This window comes from Calonectris borealis, chromosome 37 (assembly GCF_964195595.1).
Source record: "Calonectris borealis chromosome 37, bCalBor7.hap1.2, whole genome shotgun sequence".
Taxonomy (NCBI): Eukaryota; Metazoa; Chordata; class Aves; order Procellariiformes; family Procellariidae; genus Calonectris; species Calonectris borealis.
The window spans coordinates 272,328-289,034 of NC_134348.1; the positions used below are offsets into that span (position 1 = coordinate 272,328).

The window sequence follows — 16,707 nt, forward strand, 5'->3', positions numbered from 1 at the left end:
ATAGGGGGCCCCAGCTCCTATAGGGGTGCCAGGCCCTATAGGGGGCTGAGAGAGGGGCTCATGCAGGGAGATCTCCGTCCCTATGGGGGGGGCCCTGCTCTATAGGGGGTCCCAGACCCTATAGGGGTCACGTGGGTCCCGGTCCCTATAGCGGGCGGCCAGCCCGTGGGGGAGGGGGAGATCGCTGTCCATATAAGGGGGGGTCAAGTCACGTGGGTCAGGCCATATAGGGGAGGGGGCAGGTCACGTGGGCCCTGGATCACGTGGGTCCCGGTGTCCCGTTCCCCCCCCCACCCCCCCCCACCTCACCGTTCCGCGACCGCTGCCGCCGCTTCCCCCCGCGTCCCGGCCGGCCCCGCTGGCCCCGCCCCCCTCGCCTCCTATTGGCCAGCCGCGCCCCGCCCCCTTGCCGCCGCGCCCCTCCCCTTACCGGAGGCCGGCGGGAACGGGGGCGCCTCATTGGCCCGCCCGCCTCTGCGCTCGCTTCGCTATTGGCGGGAGAGCCTGCCACTCCCACCTCTAAGCCCCGCCCCCTCACGTCCCGGTGGCGTCGCTCGCGGCCATTGGCGCGTGGGCCGGCGCCTCCGCGGGCGCTGATTGGCCCGGAGGGGCGGGGCCAGGTGGGAAGGGGCGGGGCCACGTGACCCGGGCGGCGGGCACGTGACCACAACAGCCCATCTCCCTCCCCTTCCCCCGCCTATAGCGCCCACCCTATAGGGGTGTCCTGCGGGTGCCGGCACCTATAGGGTGGTGACCTGTCCTGCCCCATAGGGGGCGCCCTATAGAGGGCCGTAAGGCCGCTCCCTTTCCTATAGAGAGATTTCTATAGGCCCCTGCCTGCTATAGGGGCATTCTATAGCCCCTTTCGCCTATAGACAGTGCTCTGCGGCCCTACACAGGGCCATAAAGCCCCTCTGAGAGTATCCTATAGGTCTCCCACCCCTTATAGGAGACGTTGTAGGGCCCCATCTGACCTATAGGGGAGAGCAGGCCTCACCCATGCCCCCCTAGGGAGGACTCTATAGGCCCCCACCCCCTTTAGGGGACACCCTATGGTATTACCCACCCTATGGTATTACCCACCCTATAGGGGATCCTATGGACACAGTGCGGCCGCCCCCCATACCCTCCTTCCCCCTATAGGGAACAACCGATGGCCCTGTTTGACACTCGGAGGGCGACAAAGCCCCTCCATCGCCTATAGGGGAACACGCTGTGGGCTCCACCCCCCTATAGGGGACACCCCATAGCCCCCCGCCCCCTATAGACCCCCGTATAGCCGGGGAGAGCCCAGGACTACAACTCCCATCAGGCACCGCGCGCGGGGGAGGGCGCCACGGCGCATGCGCAGCGAGGGAAGCGGGCGGGGCTCTCTCCCACCCCGCGCATGCGCAGAAGCGCCGAGCTGCGGCGGGAGGGAGCCGCTCAGCGCATGCTCGGCGATTGGCGCATGCGCCCGGCGCACCGGCCACGCCCCGTTTGGCCACGCCCCCGGCAGTCGGTGCGTGGCCGCCGCGCCGGACGGACGCGGGTTCCCGGGGCTCCGCGTTTATCGCCATGGCCGACCCCGCCACCCAGTCTCCCTTCGTCTCTTCTTCATCCTTCTCCTCCTCCGGTCAACCACAACCCCAGCTCGGAGGCTGCGGGGGCGATGGCTCCGCCTCCTGCGCCGGTAAGGGCCTGGCGGGGCCTGATGGGGCCTGGAGGGCCCGGGGTGCCTGAGGAGAAGGGCGGGAAAAGGCCTTTAAGGGTATGAGGTGAATAGGCCTTAGGGGGGCAGAAATGGGGGGGGGAGACCTTTAGGGGAGAATTATGTGGGGGAGAGGGGCCTTTGGGGGGCAGATCTGGGGGCAGAGGCTTTTAGGGGTGCAATTATAGGGGGGAGGAGGTGTTTAGGGGGGTGGGTGTAGGGGAGAGAGGTTTATAGGGGAGATGAAATGTCCTTTAGGGGGGCAGATGTGGGAAGAAAAGGCGTTTAGGGGGCAGATATGGGGGAAAGAGGCCTTTGGGGGGGCAATTGTAGGGGAAAAAGGTCTTTAGGGGGGTGGATATAGAGGAAAGAGACCTATGGGGGGGCAATTGTAGGAGAAAGAGGCCTTTGGGGGGGCAAATTTGCGGGGAAGAGGCCTATAGGAGGCAGATCTGGGGGCAGAGGCCTTTAGGGGTGCAGTTATACGGAGGAAGAGGTCTTTAGGGGGGCAGGTGTAGGGGAAAGAGGTTTTTAGGGGGGTAAATGTGAGAGGAAATGGCTTTAGGGGAGCTGATGTGGGGAGAAGAGGCCTTTAGGTGGCAGGTATAGGGGAAAGGTCTATAGAGAGGGCAATTATAGGGGCAAGAGGCCTTTGGGGGGGCAGCTATAGGAGGAAGAGGCCTTTAGGGGTGCAATTATAGGGGGAAAGAGGCCTTTAGGGGTGCAGCTATAGGGGAAAGAGGGCCTTAGAGTGGGAGATGGGGGGGAAAGAGGCCTTTAGGGGCAGGTATAGGGGCAAGAGGCTTTTGGGGGGGGTAGATATAGGGGGAAGAGGCTTTTAGGGGGGCAGATGTGGGGAGAAGAGGCCTGTGGGGGGTTAGATATAGGGGAAAGATGCCTTTGGGGGGGCAATTATAGGGGCAAGAGGCCTTTGAGGGGGCAGATATAGGGGAAAGAGGCCTATGGGGGCAGAGATATAGGGAAAAGAGGCCTTTGGGAGGGGAGATATAGGGAAAAGAGGCATATAGGGCAGGTAATTATAGGGGAAAGAGACCTTTGGGGGGCAGCTATAGGAGGAAGAGGCCTTTGTGAGGGTAGTTATAGGGGCAAGAGGCCTCTGGGGGTGCAAGTATAGGGGAAAAGAGGCTTTCAGGGGTGCAGTTATAGCGGGGAAGAGGTTTTTAGGTGGGTAGCTATAGGGGGAAGAAACCTTTAGTGGGCAGCTATAGGATAAAGATATTTTTAGGGGGGCAGATGTCGGGAGAAGAGGTCTTTAGGGGGGCGGGTATAGGAGAAAGAGACCTTTAAGGGACAGATATAGGAAAAAGAGGCCTGTAAGGGACAGATAATAGGAGCAAGAGGCCTTTAGGGGGACAGCTATAGGGGAAAGAGGCCTTTGGGGAGGCAAATTTGCAGGGAAGAGGCCTATAGGAGGCAAATCTGGGGGCAGAGACCTTTAGGGGGGCAGCTATAGGGGGCAGAGGCCTTTAGGGGGGCAGCTATAGGGGGCAGAGGCCTTTAGGGGGGCAGCTATAGGGGGCAGAGGCACATCCAGCCCCTCATCCTGCAAAAATGGGGGGAAAAACATGCAAAAAAGGGATTGTTGATTTTTTTTTTTGGGGGGATAGGGGGGGGGGTCGTTGGGTGGCCGGGCTGTTCCGTCCGTCCGCCCCAGGAGGGTGAGCTGGGGGGTCCCCGGCATTTTGGGGGGGGGGGGGCATTTGTTTCGGGGCACCCTGACTTTGCGATTGCCGCCGGCGCACCCCGATTCCCGTGGATTCACCCCAGTTTTCCCAGCCGGATGTCACAGAACCCCAAAACCCTGCGGTTTCACCCCAAATATCACCTGAGGGGGGGGCTTCCTTGGGGATCCAGAGCCGAGATGGGGGGAAGGTGGAGATTTTGGGGTGACCCGACGCCATCCACGCCCTGGCTGTTGTCACCCGGCGGTGACAGCCGCTGCGCCGGAATCCCCTCCCGAACAGCGCGAGCCGGGTGGGGAAAATGGGGTAAAAAACCCCAAATTTGGTCAAAACTGGAATTCGCCCGATGGTCTTATGTGGAAGAGGTGGTGGCGGGTGACACGACGTCACCCCAAAAAAGGGGAAGCTGGAGGAAACCCCGTTCTCCCTCTGCGATACAACCCGGTACCCCAAAACCCCCCAGACCCCCCCATTTTGTGGCTGGGGGGGGGGATAACACCCGGGATGACTGTGAAACCGCCGGCGCCTGACACCCCCCGATTTGGGGTAAAACCCTGTGGAAAAGGGTACGCAGACTCCAACCGCAGGGGTTTGGGGGTGCTCGAGCCACCCCCTCCCCTCATCTGCCCGTTTTTGGGGTGAAGAGGCAAGCGATCGATCCCGTTTTTTGGGTGGTTTCACCCCAAAAAGACGCCGGGATGAAGCTTTGCTGCGTCGAAGTGAAACCCCCATCTTCGCCTTAGGGTGGCAGGGGGGGATGGAGACACCCCGGTGGGTTTTGGGGGGAGGTGTGGGATTTTGGGGGGCCCCCCCCCAGGCCGCCGAGCTCTCACCCTCTGTGTTTTCTTGCAGATCCCCCCGCTTCTTCCTCTTCCTCCCAGCCTGTCTCTCTCTTTGCGGCTTCACCAGGCAAGTCTCCCCCCTCCACACTTTCCTGCACCCCCCAGGAAGAAAAATGTCGAGGGGGGGGGACGGCTGGAACCCTAAAATACCCCCTCTGGATTTGGGGGTGTCCCCGATGCCGGTTTGGAGGGTCCCAGACGCCGGTTTGGGGTCCCCGACGTCGGTTTGGGGTCCGCGACGCCGCTGCGCTCTTCATCCGGGCGCTGCCGGTGGCTCTGGTCGGGGGGGGCGGACCCCAAAAATAGCCCCTTTTTTTGGGGGGGGCTTTACCTGCGGCTTATTTTTGGGGGGGTGAAGGGGTCCTGAGACCCCCCTAAAATGGCAGCCGAGACCCGAGGGGGGGCGGGGAGTGGTTTTAAACCTGCCAAACCCAGACATTTTTCTTTCGCTCTTTTTTTCCTGCTTTTTAACACAATTTCTTCTCCCTTTTTCCGGGCGAGCGCCCGCCCCACGGCTGCGCCCCCCCCCCTGCCCCACGGCTGCGCCCCCCCCCCCGCCCCACGGCTGCTGCTCCCGCTTTGCACGACCCCCCCCCCTTTCCCCCTCCGCCGCTGCTCGCCCGCCTGAGGAGGAATTCGCCGTTTCTCGTTGTTTGGCCTCAAAAATAAACCCCCCCCCCCCCGACCCGCCTGCGCCCGCGTCCCACCCGCCGCCGGCTGTGTGCGCCCCCCCCCGCCTGACCCCAGAAATTTTGGGGGTGAGGGTGGGGAGAAGGTGAGGAGCCCCCCCGCCCCGCCCTGGAGGACCCAAAATCCCCTCGTCTTGGCCCAAAATGAGTGGGTGGGGGAGGGTTGCGACCATGCTGGGGGAGGGGGATGCTGAATCCTGCCCTCCCCCCCACTCCGGACCCAATCCGGGTGTTTTTCACCCCAAACCGCTGGGGACCCCCCCGCCTTGCGCCAAACCTGCAGGTTTCGGGGTGTATTTTGGGGAGGGGGGGGGGGGGAAGCGTCCGACTGTTCGCGCCGCCTCGCGACCTGCTCGCCCCCCCCACCCCAGCATGGCTGCGCCGAGGGGGGGGGGGGGAACCCCGAAACGCCGCTTGGGGTGCCGCTGGGTGCATGGCGGCCCCCCCCATGCATGCTGCACCCCCAAAATCCCCCCCCCCCTCCCCCACGCCTGACTTTCTCCCCTCTCTCCGGCCCCAGCGGGCGCCGAAGCGGCACCGGGGGGCCAAGGAGGTCGGGGAGCCTTCCTCCCCGCCCCCCACCCCGCCGCCGCCTCCTCCTCTTCCTCGGGGCCCCCCCCCCCGAAAGAACCGGATTCTCCCGAATCTCCTTTCGAAGTCGTGCCGGATCGCGCCGCCTTCGACCGGGAATACGGCGCAACCGCGTTGCTGGGAGAACGCGAAATGCTGAGCCAAATCCCCGAAGATCGCGTCTGCGATTTCCCGGTAAAACCCCGCGTCGGTAACGTCGCCGGCGTTACCGCTAAGGTTCCTACCGGATTGTGCCGACAACCATCCGGCACCGCCGCGGCGTTGGAAGAGGTTTCCAAATGCGTCCGGGAAATGCACAGTTTTACCAACGAATTGCTCAGCTGGGATTTGGTGGAACGTAACGGCGGTAACGGCGACGCCGGCACCGGTAACGGCGGCGCCGGTAACACCGGCACCGGTGACCCCGGCGGTAACGCCGAAGCCGACAGCTCCGGTGATTCCGACGACACCGTCATCGAGGAAGCGCCGGGCGCGGAGGAATCCCCCGGCGCCGTCTCCCGGCATCGCGGCACCGCGGCGCTAACGCCCCCCCTTTCCGAAACGCCCCCCCGCGCCGCCGCCGCTGCCGCCGCCGCCGCCGCCCGGGACTGGGAGGAGGAGCGGCTGACCCTGCGGGCGCTGCGGGAATTGGGGGACCCCCCCCGGGGCACCCCAAAACCCCCCGGGGACCCGGCTGAACCCCCCCCGGGGACCCAGCTCCTCCCCCGCCTGGCAGGTAAAAACCAAAAAAGCTCCTTTTTTACCCCCAAAAAAGCCGCCGCTGCCGCCGAGTCACCCCAAAATCAGGTTGGGGGAGGGGGGCGCTGCGGCTGGACCCCCCCCCAAAAAAAAGGGGGGTCAAAAAGTGAGGGGCTAAAAAGGGGGGAGCTGGCCCCAAAACGCTGCTGGGGATGTCAGCGGGGGGGGGGGGGAGCCCCGCGTCCGCCTCTCGGTTTGGTGTAAAAAAGGGGGATTTCTGGCAAAACCCGCCGCCACGCTTGGGGGGGGGTGTGTGTGTTAATTAACGCTTGTTCGTAACGAGGTGGGGGGGGGGCTGGGTTAATTAGTGCCTGCGTCTAACGAGCGGGACGGGGTCGGCGCCGGCCTCGTTTTGGGGCGAATTGAGGCAAATCAAGGAAAACCGAAGCCGTCGGCGAGGGTGCAACCGGGTGGGGGGGGGTGGGACACACATACGGGGTGCCCCTTGTCACCCGCCTTTGTCACCTCCGTGTCCCCAACAGTCCACGACCTCCTCTTCTGGCGGGACGCGAGGAAGACGGGGGTCGTCTTCGGCGCCAGCCTCCTCCTCCTCCTCTCCCTGGCCGTCCTCAGCGTCATCAGCGTGGTGGCCCACCTCGCCCTGGCCCTCCTCTCCGTCACCATCAGCCTCCGCGTCTACAAAGCCGTCGTCCAGGCCGTCCAGAAGTCGGAAGAGGGGCACCCCTTTCGGTGAGGGATTTTTTGGGGTGCCCCCCCCCCCCCAAAAAAAAAAAAAAAAGAAATTGGGGGGGGGTGCGGTTTTGGGGATACCCACCCCGGGGACGGCAGCTGGGGGATGCGCTTGGTGGCCTTGGCCGGTGTTTTCCCCCCTCCGCCGTCTTCTACGGGATGGATGAAGGTTTTGGGGTGCAGGAGGAGGGAGTTTGGGGTGGGGGTGGGGATTTTGGGATGCAACGGGGGGATTTTGGGGTGCGGGGAGGGGGATTTTTGGGGTGCGGGGGGGGGATTTTGAGATGCTTCTCCTCAACTGACTCTGCCCACCCCAGGGCTTACGTGGAGCTTGTGCCCCAAGACCGTCCATGTTTTGGGGTGTAGAGGGGGATTTTGGGGTTCAAGGAGGGGTGCAGGGGGATTTTGGGGTGCAGGGGGGGGATTTTGGGATGCCCCCCTCACCTGACTGTGACCCCCCCCCAATTTCAGAGCTTCCCTGGGGCTGGACGTGACCTCATGCCCCGAGACCTTCCATGTTTTGGGGTGTAGAGGGGGATTTTGGGGTTCGAGGGGGGATGGAGGGGGGGATTTTGGGGTGCCCCCCCTCAATTGACTGTGCCCCCCCCCATTTTAGAACTTCCTTGGAGCTGGATGTGACCTTGTCCCCTGAGACCTTCCATGTTTTGGGGTGTAGAGGGGGATTTTGGGGTTCAAGGAGGGGTGCAGGGAGATTTTGGGGTGTAGAGGAGGATTTTGGGGTTCGAGGAGGGGTGCAGGGAGATTTTGGGGTGTAGAGGAGGATTTGGGGGTTCGAGGGGGGATGCGGGGGGGATTTTGGGGTGCCCCCCTCAACTGACTGTGCCCTCCCACCCCAGGGCTTACCTGGAGCTTGTCCCCCGAGACCTTCCATGTTTTGGGGTGTAGAGGGGAATTTTGGGGTGTAGAGGGGGATTTTGGGGTTCAAGGAGGGGTTCAGGGTGATTTTGGGGTGCAGGGGGGGGGATTTTGGGGTGCCCCCCCTCACCTGACTGTGCCCCCCCCCCCCCAGATCTCAGAACTTCCCTGGAGCTGGACGTGACCTTGTCCCCCGAGACCTTCCATGTTTTGGGGTGTAGAGGCAGATTTTGGGATGAAGGGGGGGTTTGGGGTATAGAAGGCGATTTTTGGGGTGCAGAGGGGGGATTTTGGGGTGCCCCCCCCTCCCCTGACTCTGCTCCCCCCCCCCATTTCAGAGCTTACCTGGAGCTGGACGTGACTTTGTCCCCCGAGACTTTCCAGGCTCACGTCGCCGCCGTCGCCCTCCACCTCAACCAGGCGCTGCGGTTCCTCCTCCGCCTCTTCTTGGTGGAGGATCTAGTGGATTCCCTGAAGGTAAGGGGGCCTTCCTCCCCCTCCCCTCCCCCTCCTCCCCCTCCTCATCCTCCTCATCCTCCCCCCTGAGCACCCCAAAAACCCTCCTCTTCTTCCTCCCCCCCCCCCCCCCATAGCTGGCCATGTCGATGTGGCTGCTGACCTACGTGGGAGCCGTCTTCAACGGCATCACCCTCCTCATCCTCGGTAAGAGCCGGGCTTTGACCCCCTCCCCCTATAAAATAACACCCCCCCAATTTTATTTTTTGGGGGGGGACCCCCCAAAAAATAATACCGGGGGGGGTTTGCCCCCCCCCCCATGATACTGAGCCCCCCGTCTTTCTCGCAGCCGAGCTGTTGGCCTTCACCGTCCCGCCCCTCTACGAGAAGTATAAGGTGAGCCCTAAAATTAGGGGGGGCACCCCCAAAAAGGAGGGGGTACCCCAAAATAAAGGGAGTACCCCAAAAGGGAGGGGGTACCCCAAAAAGGAGGGGGGCACCCCCTTAAACCCCCCCCCCCACTGCTCCCCAGGTGCAGATCGACCACTACGTGGGCATCGCCCGCCACCAGACCAAGGACCTCGTGGCCAAGTAGGTGCCGACGGGGCCCCCCCAAATCCGTGCCCCCCCCCCCCAAATCGCTGCGGGCCCCCCCAAATCACCTGCCCCCCCCCCCAGCAAGCCCCTCACCTCTCTCCTCTCCCCGTAGGATCCAGGCGAAGCTCCCAGGCCTGGCCAAGAAGAAGCCGGAATAAAACCCCGGGGGTGGCGGGGAAATATCGGGGTGCCCAGCCGGTGCCCCCCCACCCCGAGCTCATCAGCCCCCCCCTCACCCCCAAAACTCATAACCCCCCCAAAGCTCGTACACCACCCCCCCGACTCTCACCGTGGCGTCCGTCTGTCCTTTCCCCCCCTCCTTGGACTTTGCCTCCGCTGTGGGGCTATTGGGGGGGGGGGGCTGCACCCCAAAATCCCCCTCCTGCTCCCCTCGGGGGGGGGGCTCCCCCCCCCCCAGCTCGTTCCCCCGCCCCCCTTTATTTTTTTTAACGTCAATTGAGGTGAAATGTCTGTAACTGCTGTAAATTGGGGGGGGTGGGGGGGGCAAAGCCCCTTGAGGGGGGGCTCGGCCCCCTCCCGCAGCCCCCCCAAACCGCACTGCGCCTCCCCTCCCCCCCCCAAAATCTGCGAGGGGGGGGGGGGAAACGGGGGGACCCCCCCCTCCATCCGCCCGCGGGGATGCGGCATCAATAAAACACCGCGACGGACGCCTGCGCCCCCCCACTTTGCGCCAGTGTCGTCCCCCCCCCCGCCCCCCAAAATGTCCCCGTGTGTCCCCCCCCCGCCCCGTGTCCGTGTCCCCCCCCCCCGCGTGGCTCCAGGGGGCCTCCAGGAACGGGTTTATTGAGGGGTGTCACGTACAAAAAAGGGGGGGGCATAGAAAAAAAAGGGGGGGACACGCATAAATAGGGTGACACCGTGGGGGGGGGGGGAGCGGTGACACCGGGGGGGGGGGGTGTTGGGGACCGGTGACACCGCGGGGGCGGGGGGGAGCGGTGACACCGGGCGGGGGGGGGGGGCGTTGGGGACCGGTGACACCGCGGGGGGGGGGGCTTTGGGGAGCGGTGACACCGTTGAGGGGACCCATAGGTGCCACCTCTGGGGGGGGGGCACTGGTGATACTGGGGGGGTGGCTCTGGGGGACACTGGGGGGGGTCTCTGTGTGTGTGACCCCCCCCCGGTGTCCCCGTCCCCCCCCCCTTGTCCCCCGGGGGTCAGGCGGTGCAGGCGGGGGGGGCTGGGGGGCGCAGGGAGAAGAGGGGGGGGCTGTGGCGGCCGCAGCCCCCCGGGGGGGCCCCCCCTGCGCCCCCCGCCCCCCCCCCTTCCTCCTCCTCGTCCCCTGCGGCGGCTGCTTCGGCCTCGGCTGCTGCTTCCTCCTCCTCCTCCTCCTCGGCGGGGCTGGGGGGCTGCGGGGCTGGGGGGAGCGGGGACAGCCCTGTCCCCCCCCGGCCTGTCCCCAGGCGGGGACGTGCTTGGCCCCCCCGTGGTGGCCCTGGGGTGTCCCCATGTCCCCACACCCCCAGGGGTCCCCATTTACCCCCAGCGTCCCCGTGTCCCCCCACCCCCCAGCGTCCCCATGTCCCCAGCGTCCCCGTGTCCCCACACCCCCCAGGGTCCCCATTTACCCCCAGCGTCCCCATTTACCCCCAGTGTCCCCATGTCCCCAGTGTCCCCATTTACCCCCAGCGTCCCCATGTCCCCAGCGTCCCCGTGTCCCCCCACCCCCCAGGGTCCCCATGTCCCCACACCCCTCAGGGTCCCCATTTACCCCCAGCATCCCCATGTCCCCACACCCCTCAGGGTCCCCATGTCCCCAGCGTCCCCATGTCCCCATTTACCCCCAGCGTCCCCATGTCCCCAGCGTCCCCATGTCCCCAGTGTCCCCATTTACCCCCAGCGTCCCCATGTCCCCAGCGTCCCCATGTCCCCACACCCCCCAGGGTCCCCATGTCCCCAGCGTCCCCATTTGTCCCCAGCGTCCCCATGTCCCCAGCATCCCAATGTCCCCACACCCCCCAGGGTCCCCATGTCCCCAGCGTCCCCATGTCCCCATTTACCCCCAGCGTCCCCATGTCCCCCCAGTGTCCCCATGTCCCCGGTGTCCCCACGCCCCCCAGCGTCCCCATGTCCCCCCAGTGTCCCCATGTCCCCGGTGTCCCCACACCCCCCAGCGTCCCCATGTCCCCCCAGTGTCCCCATGTCCCCGGTGTCCCCACACCCCCCAGCGTCCCCATGTCCCCCCAGTGTCCCCATGTCCCCGATGTCCCCACACCCCCCAGCGTCCCCATGTCCCCCCAGTGTCCCTATGTCCCCGGTGTCCCCACAACCCCCAGCGTCCCCATGTCCCCCCAGTGTCCCCATGTCCCCGGTGTCCCCACACCCCCCAGCGTCCCCATGTCCCCAGTGTCCCCATTTACCCCCAGCGTCCCCATGTCCCCAGCGTCCCCATGTCCCCACACCCCTCAGGGTCCCCATGTCCCCACACCCCCCAGCGTCCCCATGTCCCCATTTACCCCCAGCATCCCAATGTCCCCACACCCCCCAGGGTCCCCATGTCCCTGGTGTCCCCACACCCCCCAGGGTCCCCATGTCCCCAGCGTCCCCATGTCCCCATTTACCCCCAGCGTTCCCATGTCCCCAGCGTCCCCATGTCCCCAGTGTCCCCATTTACCCCCAGCGTCCCCATGTCCCCAGCGTCCCCATGTCCCCACACCCCCCAGGGTCCCCATGTCCCCAGCGTCCCCATGTCCCCCCAGTGTCCCTATGTCCCCGGTGTCCCCACACCCCCCAGCGTCCCCATGTCCCCCCAGTGTCCCCATGTCCCCGATGTCCCCACACCCCCCAGCGTCCCCATGTCCCCCCAGTGTCCCTATGTCCCCGGTGTCCCCATGTCCCCGGTGTCCCCACACCCCCCAGCGTCCCCATGTCCCCAGTGTCCCCATTTACCCCCAGCGTCCCCATGTCCCCACACCCCTCAGGGTCCCCATGTCCCCACACCCCCCAGCGTCCCCATGTCCCCATTTACCCCCAGCATCCCAATGTCCCCACACCCCCCAGGGTCCCCATGTCCCCAGCGTCCCCATGTCCCCATTTACCCCCAGCGTCCCCATGTCCCCAGCGTCTCCATGTCCCCACACCCCCCAGGGTCCCCATGTCCCCAGTGTCCCCATTTACCCCCAGTGTCCCCGTGTCCCCAGCGTCCCCATTTACCCCCAGCGTCCCCATGTCCCCACACCCCCCAGGGTCGCCATGTCCCCAGCGTCCCCATTTACCCCCAGTGTCCCCATGTCCCCACACCCCCCAGGGTCCCCATGTCCCTGGTGTCCCCACACCCCCCAGTGTCCCCATGTCCCCAGTGTCCCCATTTACCCCCAGCGTCCCCATGTCCCCAGCGTCCCCATGTCCCCACACCCCCCAGGGTCCCCATGTCCCCAACGTCCCCATGTCCCCCCCCCCCCGCCCCAAGCATCCCCCATCCCCCTCTCACCAGCCGGGCCCTCGTCACCCCCCAGGTCCCCACCATCGTCCCCTCCCCGGCAGGCGCGCAGCAGCGCCCCGCGCTCGGCGGGTCCCAGGCGGAGGGTGGCGGGGTGGGCGGCCAGCGCGTGGCGGCGGATGTCCCCGAGGTGCAGCGAGGGCAGGGCGCGGGCGCAGAGGAGGCACCGCAACCGGTTCCCCCCCGCCTCCAGGTCCAGCAGCAGCTCGGCCCGCAGCCACCCCCGCAGCGAGTCCCCTCCCGGGCGGCCCCTTGTCACCGACGCTCCCGAGGGGGACGTTTTGCCACCTCGGGGGGACGGGGGACGGGGGCAGCCCCGACGGCGGGGACGGGCGGGGGACGGGGAGCCTGTTGGGGGGGGGGGGGGAGACAGCAGCCTCAGCGGGGGGAGGGGGGTTGGGGGGACAGGTTGGGGACAGGTTGGGGGTGTCGGGGTCTTTGGGGACACCTTGGGGACAAGGGGACTTTGGGGACACCTTGGGGACAAGGAGACACCTTGGGGACAAGGGGACAGGTTGGGGATGTCAGGGACAGGTTGGGGGTGTCGGGGTCTTTGGGGACACCTTGGGGACAAGGAGACACCTTGGGGACAAGGGGACTTTGGGGACACCTTGGGGACAAGGAGACACCTTGGGGACAAGGGGACAGGTTGGGGGTGTCAGGGACAGGTTGGGGGTGTCGGGGTCTTTGGGGACACCTTGGGGACAAGGGGATGGGTTGGGGACAAGGGGACTTTGGGGACACCTTGGGGACAAGGAGACACCTTGGGGACAAGGGGACAGGTTGGGGGTGTCGGGGACTTTGGGGACACCTTGGGGACAAGGGGACTTTGGGGACAAGGGGACTTTGGGGACACCTTGGGGACAAGGGGACACCTTGGGGACAAGGGGACAGGTTGGGGGGGTCGGGGACTTTGGGGACACCTTGGGGACAAGGGGTCTTTGGGGACACCTTGGGGACAAGGGGACAGGTTGGGGGTGTCGGGGTCTTTGGGGACACCTTGGGGACAAGGGGACTTTGGGGACAAGGGGACTTTGGGGACACCTTGGGGACAAGGGGACTTTGGGGACAAGGGGACAGGTTGGGGGGGTCGGGGTCTTTGGGGACACCTTGGGGACAAGGGGACAGGTTGGGGGTGTCGGGGTCTTTGGGGACAGCTTGGGGACAAGGGGACACCTTGGGGACAGGGTGGGGACATGGGGGGTCCCTGGGGACAGGCAGGGGAGGGCTCGGGGGGGGGGGGCTAGGGGGTGGAGCCCAACCGCGAGGTGGGTGGGCGGGGCCTGGAGGAAGGGGCGGGGCCAGCAAGGAAAGCGCTGCTCCGAGGGGGCGGGGTCTAAGTAAGCGTGCTGTTGGGGGCGTGGCCAGGGTGTAGGCGTGGCTGACAAGTGGGTGTGTGCTGTAGGAGTGGGTGTGGTCTGTCAGTCCTGGGGCGGGGCTTCTCTTAAAGGGGCATCGGGTGACTTAAAAGGGGCGGGGCTCCATACAAAGGAGGCGGGGACCACATGAAAGGGGGCATGGCCCAGCTATGGGGGGCCTCATGAAGAGGGGTGTGGCCTACATTTAAAGGGACATGGGTCAGGTTTATGGGGCCCCACCTTCAAGTGGGTGTGGCCCACATTTAAAGGGGCATGGCTTAAATTAAAGGGGGCGTGCCCAGCTTCATGGGGCCCACATAGAAGGGGGTGTGGCCAACATTTAAAGGGCCCTGGCTCAACTCGGGGGATCCACAATGAAGGGAGCGTGGCCCACATTTAAAGGGGCATGGACCAGATGTAGGGGCGCCCCAATTAAAGGGGGCGTGGCCCACATTTAAAGGGGCATGGCTCCTCTTAAAAGAGGCATGGCCCAGCATTAGGGGACCCACATTAAGGGGACCTGACGCAGCCCCCGTACCTGTCCCGCCGCCGCCGGGGGGTCCATCGGGGTGGGTGTGGAGACCCAGGTGGGCGTCCCAGGAGCGGAGGACGAGCTGCTTCTCGCGGGGTCCCCAAGCGCCGGAGTAGGGATGTTTCTGCCGGATGTGGCGCTTGATGGTGCTGAGCTTGAGGGTGGCGAGGGCGCTGCCGCAGACCATGCAGAGCATCCCGTGCCGCGCCGCGTTGAACTCCATCAGGTATTCGGCTCGCCAACGCTCGTGGTAATAGCGACGGTGATCCCGACCCGGGATACGGCTCCGACCCGGCCGCGACGCTCGCGCTTCGCAGTGGTCCGAGCTCCGACGGCCTCCCCGCGGTCCCGGCTCTGGCGGGGAGGCTGGGGGGAGGGAAAGGGGGGGTGATGGAGGGGGGGTATGGGGTTTGAGGGGGGGTTGGGGTGTCTAAGGGATGGAAGGGTCTTGAGGGATGAATGTATGGGGAGCTCCAGGGATGGAGGGGGGGATTTGGGGGGGCTCCAGGGATTGGAGAGCCTGGGGGGACTCATATATGGGGGGTCTTTAGGGGTGCCCAGGGATGAGGAGGTCTCTGGGGGGACCCTGGTGACGGGGGGGGGGACACTTATGTGGGGGTTTTGGGGGGTCCTCAGGGATAGCAGGGCCTGAGGGGACTCACTTATGGGGGGGTCTTTGGGGATCCTGGAGGGAGCAACCCCCATATGGGGGTCTTTGGGGGTGCCTATGGGGGGTGATCCCCTGCGTTGGGGGTCTCAGCCCTGCTGGGGGGGGACACGACCCCCCCAAAATTAGGGGGATGCGGGGAGGGGAGGAACTGGGGGCTCTTAAAAGAGAAGGGGGGGCTCTTAAAGGGGCAGGGGCGTCAAAAGTGGGAGGGCCCACAGGTATGGGGCATCTTAAAAGGGCAAGGGGGCTCTTAAAGGGGCAGGGCGTGTTAAAGGGGCAGCGCACTCCAAGGGGCGGGGCTTGTAAAAGGGTATTTAAAGGGGGTGGGGCATCTCAAAGGGGAGGGGCCCTTAAAGGGGCAGGGGCGTGTCAAAGGAGATGGAAATGGTTAAAGAGGATGGGGGTATTTTAAAGTGACAGGAGCATCTTAAAGAGACAGGGGCCTCCTAAATTGGATGGGGGCGTCTTAAAGAGACAGGGGCCTCCTAAATTGGATGGGGGCATCTTAAATGGACAGGGACCTCCTAAATTGTACGGTGACATCTTAAAGGGACAGAGACATCCTAAATTGGATGGGGGCATCTTAAAGGGATGGGGGCATCTTAAAGGGGCAGGGGCACCTTAAAGTGACAGGGGCATCCTAATTTGGATGAAGGCATCTTAAAGGGCCAGGGGCATCCCAGAGGATGACAGGGGATGGCAAAGGGATGGGGGCACCCCCAGGACCGGGGGACATCTTAAAGGGCCAGCGTCGTTCCCATTGTGCACGAAAGGGGAGCCGAGCTCCCTCTCCGCGGGAGGGGGGTCTCCTTAAAGGGACCGCACCGCCCACCCCGCCACATTCCCCCCCGCCGCGTCGGTGCTCACCTGGGCAGTCCGGGTGCGGGAGCGGGCCGGGGTCGGGGCGGGGGTGCGGGGGCTCCATGGCGGGGCCCGGGGCGGCGGCGGCGGCGGCGGGCAGGGGCCGGCCGGGGTGGGGACGCCGCCGTGGGGCCCCTGGGGCTCCTTTAAGGGCTCCTGGGTAAATTTAAAGGGGCCGCGCGCCTTTCCCATCCCCCCCGCAAGCCCACCCCGCCCCGCAGCGGGGGGCTGCGGTGGGGGCGATGAGTTGCCGTCAGGTCTCAGCCCACCCCCCGCCCCAAAAAAGCGCACCCCCCAATAAAAAAGATTTTAAGGGGAGCGGCCCCCAAGAGGGGGGGAAGGGGGAGCCCCTGGATAATCCTCTCCCCCATGCAGCCCCCCCCTTCCCCACCCCCACTCTGCAGCATCGCCCCGGGGTCCCCGAACCTATGGGGCACCCAAGAAGCCATCACCACCCCCCCATCCCCGGGCTGGCCCCGCCCCTTTGGTCCAGAAAGGGCGTGGTCTGGGCGTGGAGACCACACCCTTCCTTTAGGGGGGAAGGGGGCGTGGCTTCCCCAGCTGGCCCCACTCCATCTCCTAGGCTTGGCCCCCCCTCCCAGTGCTCCCAGTGCCCCTCCCCATTGCAGACAGGGGCGTCCGGGCCTTCACCCGCCCCCCCTTCCCCCTTGGGGTCGCCGGCAGGGATGGGGAGGGGGGATTCGGCTCCGCTCGGGTGTTTCCGTCAGTGCGAGGAAAGGCCCGATGGAGGCCGAGGGGTGTTCGGGTCTTTCCGGATCCACTCGGGGAAGTGGCGGCGGAGGCGGAGCTCGGCTCTTCCCGTGGCTGTCAGCGGAAACTGCCGAAGGTGGCTTCGGGTCTTTCCGCACGGGGATGAGGCCGGTGAGCAGCGTCGGATGATTCCGGAGCGCCGCCGGAAACGTCCGAAGCTGGGAGGTGGCACGGAGCCGAACCTAT

At 65.5% G+C, this 16,707-nt stretch overlaps 2 protein-coding genes across 2 annotated transcripts; one reads left to right on the plus strand and one right to left on the minus strand.

The window, feature by feature from the left end:
- Positions 1 to 1,471: 1,471 nt before the first annotated feature.
- On the plus strand, positions 1,472 to 9,540 carry RTN3 (reticulon 3). Its single transcript, XM_075135243.1, has 7 exons — positions 1,472 to 1,672; positions 6,736 to 6,943; positions 8,158 to 8,296; positions 8,413 to 8,482; positions 8,625 to 8,671; positions 8,808 to 8,866; positions 8,985 to 9,540. Exons 1-7 carry the CDS (start codon positions 1,558 to 1,560, stop codon positions 9,028 to 9,030), a joined length of 684 nt encoding a protein of 227 aa, XP_074991344.1. The 5' UTR covers positions 1,472 to 1,557; the 3' UTR covers positions 9,031 to 9,540.
- A 507-nt stretch (positions 9,541 to 10,047) lies between these two features.
- ZFTA (zinc finger translocation associated) lies at positions 10,048 to 15,933 on the minus strand. The gene is made up of 4 exons (XM_075135135.1): positions 15,757 to 15,933; positions 14,226 to 14,585; positions 12,321 to 12,677; positions 10,048 to 10,070 (listed from the first exon to the last, which is right to left on the minus strand). Exons 1-4 carry the CDS (start codon positions 15,812 to 15,814, stop codon positions 10,048 to 10,050), a joined length of 798 nt encoding a protein of 265 aa, XP_074991236.1. The 5' UTR covers positions 15,815 to 15,933.
- Positions 15,934 to 16,707: the final 774 nt, after the last annotated feature.